General features: G+C 37.2%; 1 protein-coding gene across 1 annotated transcript; it reads right to left on the reverse strand.

Annotated features, from left to right (window-relative positions):
- Positions 1 to 903: 903 nt before the first annotated feature.
- Positions 904 to 1,950, reverse strand: LOC136160686 (calmodulin-1-like). The gene has a single exon (XM_065924676.1). The coding sequence runs from the start codon at positions 1,902 to 1,904 to the stop codon at positions 1,449 to 1,451; it is 456 nt and encodes a 151-aa protein (XP_065780748.1). The 5' UTR covers positions 1,905 to 1,950; the 3' UTR covers positions 904 to 1,448.
- Between the last annotated feature and the right edge of the window lie 3,648 nt (positions 1,951 to 5,598).

Genomic DNA, 5,598 nt, shown 5'->3' on the forward strand with positions numbered 1-5,598 from the left:
ACAGCCAGCAGGCACTGAACTAGAACTGGGCACGCAGAGGTAAACAGGAGCAATCTGTGTCCTTGAAGAGCTAACCACCCAGGCATGTACAAACACAATTTCAACATAACATAATAAGTACTATAATCACAAAACTGCTTTTCAAATAGTCTTGCCTAGTTGTCAATTGATGTGTCAAATCATGTGTTGCAATCTGTGATGCAGAAAATATGGTTTGCTCAAATAGAGGTATTAAAGCACCATCGAGGCTCACCAGTGAGCATGACTTACTCAGCCTGGAGGGTCTGAGAATTCTTCAGAGGAGACAAAGTTTGTGTTTAATAGTCAACAATACATGTGACATTTCCTGGCAGAGGAGAGAGACAGGTTTTAAGGCAGACAGTTAAGTGCGTGTGAGTAAAGGTGTGAAGTAGGAAGGAGTTTGGACTGTTTGAGGGAAGTGCTTCAATGTGGTCAGAGAAGAAAGTATCTGAGTTGGCGGCAGGAGGGGTGGATGGGAGGAAGCAGGATGAAATGCAGGCAGGAGGCAGCATGTGAAGGACTTTATATCATAGGCAGGAAGCTAACCTTGTAGTAGTACAGTAGGATAGCCATGAACCATATGGCTCTTGAGTACATGAAATGTGTTCAATGCAACCGAAGGGCAGAATTTTTTGTTTTATTTCATTTATGTAAATAAAAATGGAAATAGTATAAAATAGAAAGATACACAGGTAACACGCTGAAATGATTATATTTTAGATGGGTTGGTTAAATACAGTACACTATTAAAATTTCACTTGTTCCTTTTCAGTTTTTAAAAATGTGGCAACTAGAACCTTAATGTTTTTTTAATTGTAATTTTTTAATTGGAAAACAAATATACAACTTGGAATGGATTTGAGGCAAATTGTGCCATAAGCAGATTTTCTTTAAGTGGCTAAAACAAAGTTTAAAAAGCAAGTTAACAATAAAAGAAAGTGTTTCTGGCATAGGACCAGCAGTACAAATAAATAGCGTACGGGTACCTGGATAAAACACCCGTTTTGCAATAGTGCAGCTTTTAAGTACATATTGTTGACTGTCTGTAGTCCACGCAGAGTTACAACTCCACACTTCAACAACAACATGCTGAAAATTCCTAAAGAAAACTACTCAAAAAAAAAAAAAGGCATAACCCAGATGTTCCCTCATTTGACCAACTCCATCTAAGTTTAGATGTGCAGAAGGGCTTAGATATATCCAGAGTAAGCCACATGCAACATGTTACTTGATCAACTTTCTAAAATAAGGTTTCAGGACAATGACAGTAAGATAAGGGAAGAAAACTTGGAGGAATGAAGTCCTAATTACTATACATGCATATTTTTTTGACAGTAGAGGGAAACCTTTTACAGATAAGTTACAAACAAAGAAAAGGCAAATAAACAATTTTGTGCAAGAAATTTAACACATTTTGTACGATGTCTTCACTTTGCTGTCATCATTTGTACAAACTCTTCATAGTTTACTTGACCATCTCCATCAATATCTGCTTCCCTGATCATTTCATCAACTTCTTCATCTGTTAACTTCCCTCCAAGGTTTGTCATCACATGGCGGAGCTCTGCTGCACTACCATCCTTCTCAAACACACGGAATGCTTCTATAATTTCTTCTTCACTGTCTGTGTCTTTCATTTTTCTTGCCATCATTGTCAGAAATTCCAGGAAGTCAATTGTGCCATTGCCATCAGCATCAACTTCATTAATCATGTCCCGTAACTCTGCTTCTGTGGGATTCTGCCCAAGAGACCTCATTACAGTTCCTAATTCCTTTGTTGTTATAGTTCCATCACCATCCTTGTCAAATAGTGACAAAGCTTCTTTGAATTCTGCAATCTGCTCTTCAGTCAGTTGGTCAGCCATGCTGCAAGCGCTACCCATCTCCGGGACGCAACCACACAACCACTCAGCTCGCTCGCTCCACTCGGACTCTGCTGCTGCTGCTGAGTCGCTTCAGTCGTGTCCGACTCTGTGCGACCCCATAGACGGCAGCCCACCAGGCTCCCCCGTCCCTGGGATTCTCCAGGTAAGAGTACTGGAGTGGGGTGCCATTTCCTTCTCCAATGCATGAAATTGAAGAGTGAAACTCTTAGCGACCCCATGCACTGTAGCCTACCAGGTTCCTCCGTCCATGGGATTTTCCAGGCAAGAGAACTGGAGTGGGGTACCATTGCCTTCTCCGCCACTCAGACTCTAGAACCTTTAAAATTATGTGTTCAGCTCACATTATATTTTTGTTGGACTATGCTGCTATAGGCAGTTGGGAGCCACTGAGAAATTTTGTGCAAGAAATGAATGTGATCAGATTGGGGTTTTATTTTTTAATTAATTTTTAAAAAATTTTTTAAATTATGAAAGTATGGTGACACATTTACAGGAGACTTGGAAAATACAGAACAAAGTTACATGTAGTTCCCCTATAACAATTATTATTTCAAGTAGATAAATTAAGGTTTTTAGTTGGAGTTTCAATATCAAACCCTCAAAAATTAATAGAATGAATAGACAGAAATGTAGAAGGATATAGTAGACCTGAAAAGCACTATGAACCAATTCAACATAATTAAGATTTATACAATTTTCACACAACAAAAGGGTACAAATTTATTCAAGTTTCCATAGACTATAAACCAGGAGACACAGAAACATATCCAGAGACATAAAAGAAGCATACACAGTCTGTTCTCTTATTACTGTGGAATTATGTTAGCAATCAATATCAAAAGATACTTGAAAATAACCCACATATTTTCAAGTGCAATGTGAGATCTTTGGTTTAGCCACAGAAATCTTTGATTTAGCCAGAGAGATCTTTGGTTGAGCTATTGAAAGCCTCAAGAAGGTTAAAAGACTAAAAAACCACAGAGAGCAATTGCAGAGAAAGAAACATTTAAATGAGAGATTAACATAAAAATGAGAAATTAATATAAAGATACTTCGAAAACCCCATGTATTTGGAAATTAAATGTCCACTTTTAAATAATGGGTGTTTCTAAGGAGACATAACAAGGAAAATTAGAAGATATTTGTAACAGAAGAGAAATGAAAACAGAATGGACACTAGTATAAAATTTTCTGAAATTTGAACAAAATTGTACTTTAGTTAATAATACTGTGAAAGTAAAAGTGAAAGTCGTTCAGTCATGTCTGACTCTTTGTGGTCCCGTGGACTATAGAGTCCATGGAACTCTCCAGGCCAGAATACTGGAGTGGGTAGGCCTTTTTCCCTTCTTCAGGGGACCTGCCCAACCCAGGGATCGAACCCAGGTCTCCACGTTGCAGGTGGATTCTTTAGCAGTTGAGCGACAAGGGAAGCCCAAGAATACTGGAGTGGGTAGCCTATCCCTTCTCCAGCAGATCTTCCTGACCCAGGAATCAAACCGGGATCTTGTGCATTGCAGGCAGATTCTTTACCAACTGAGCTATCAGGGAAGCCCTAGAAGTTTCTCATTCAAATGTTTTTTTAAAAATCACTAAAATTAAAAAAAAAAAAATAATAAAAAAAAATAAAAATCACTAAAATAATAAATTTTCTAGACTTTTAGCAGTAATACTAGATGCCAAAATAAATGGAACTATATCAAAGTTTTGAGTGACTATAAATTACAAATCTAGTATTCCACTTATATTAAGTCAAACAAGTAGACTCAAAATGTCATATATTTTTTAGCTAAGTAAAAATAAGTTTTCTAAAATATATATATTATACTTACTATATATATATATATATATATATATATATATATATACACACACACATAAATATATCAAAGCTTTTCTACTACACTTGATAAAGCCTTGAGAAAGAACAACAAAAAAAAAGATGGAGAAATTGGAAAACATAAACTTAATGCAATGGGAGCATTGAATATAAAATAGAAAAAAATGAAACAAACTAGATAAAAGTAAAAGGTCATCATATAGTCCAGTTGCTTTTAAACATGACTGTTCATTAGAATTACCTCTGGAGCTTTTGAGAAAATAAAACAATACCTTGGCATTTGTATTTTTCAAAAATTTACAAGATAATTCTACTGTGCATATGGATTTTTAAAAGTGATTACAGGTTTTTCCATTAAATGGTTGTTTAGTGATATAGAAGTCAATTATTTTCTGTTTACCAATCATGACACAATGGTATTAAAATGAATATTAGTTATATAGTCACAAAATTAAACTCAACATTTAGAAAACTAAGATCATGGCATCCAGTCCTATCACTTCCTGGCAAATAGAAGGGGAAACAATGGAAACAGTGACAAACTTTATTTTTTTGGGCTCCAAAATCACTGCAGATGGTGACTGCAGCCGTGAAATTAAAAGATGCTTGCTCCTTGGAAGAAAAGCTCTGACCAACCTAGACAGCATATTAAAAAGCAGAGATGTTACTTTGCCAACAAAGGTTTGTCTAGTCAAAGCTATGGTTTTTCCAGTAGTCATGTATGGATGTGAGAGTTGGACCATAAAGAAAGCTGAGCATCGAGGAATTGATGCTTTTGAACTGTGGTATTGGAGAAGACTCTTGAGAGTCCCCTGGACTGCAAGGAGATCCAACCAGTCCATCCTGAAGGAGATAAGTCCTGGGTGTTCATTGGAAGGACTGATGCTGAAGCTGAAACTCCAATACTTTGGCCACCTGACGCGAAGAGCTGACTCATTGGAAAAGACCCTGATGCTGGGAAAGATTGAAGGCAGGAGGAGAAAGGGACAATAGAGGATGAAATGGTTGGATGGCATCACCGACTCGTTGGACATGAGTTTGAGTAAGCTCCGGGAGTTGGTGATGGACAGGAAAGCCTGGCATGCTGCAGTTCATGGGGTCACAAAGAGTCAGCCATGACTGAGCAACTGAACTGAACTGAGTCACAAAATTAAAACTTTTCACAGTTAATAGCCAGACAAAAGATAAAAGATAATTACAGTATACTGTTAGGCTAATCATGTTTCCATTATAGCTTGCAATTATAATCCACCTGCAGTGCAGAGACCTAGATTCAATCCCTAGGTTGGGAAGATCCCCTGGAGAAGGGAAAGGTTACCCACTCCAGTATTCTGGCCTAGAGAATTCCATGGACTGTTTAGTCCATGGGGTCTCAAAGAGTCAGATACAACTGAGCAATTTTCACTTTATAAAATAATTACACACAATTTAGGGGGTTAAGTAGAGTGATGTGGTAAGTAGAAGTGTATACCTGCACATGTTTTCATCCACCTAGCCAGTTTATGTCTTTTGGTTGATGCATTTAATCCTTTTACATTAAGGTAATTATTAATATGATCCATTTTCTTAATTATTTTGGGTTTATTCTTTGTAGGTCTCTTCTTTCTCTTGTGTTTCCTGCCTAGAGAAGTTCCTTTAACATTTGTTGTAAAGATGGTTTGGTGGTGCTGAATTCTCTTAAATTTTGTTGCTGGAAAGCTTTTGATTTCTCCATCAGATCTGAACCTGAGTCTTGATTGGTAGAGTAAACTTGGTTGCAGTTTCTCCCTTTTCATCACTTTAAATATATCGTGCCATTCCCTTCTAGTTTGTAGAGTTTCTGTTGAGAAATCAGCTGATAATCTGATGGGAGTT

The sequence above is a fragment of the Muntiacus reevesi genome, chromosome 1 (assembly GCF_963930625.1).
Source record: "Muntiacus reevesi chromosome 1, mMunRee1.1, whole genome shotgun sequence".
Classification (NCBI taxonomy): domain Eukaryota; kingdom Metazoa; phylum Chordata; class Mammalia; order Artiodactyla; family Cervidae; genus Muntiacus; species Muntiacus reevesi.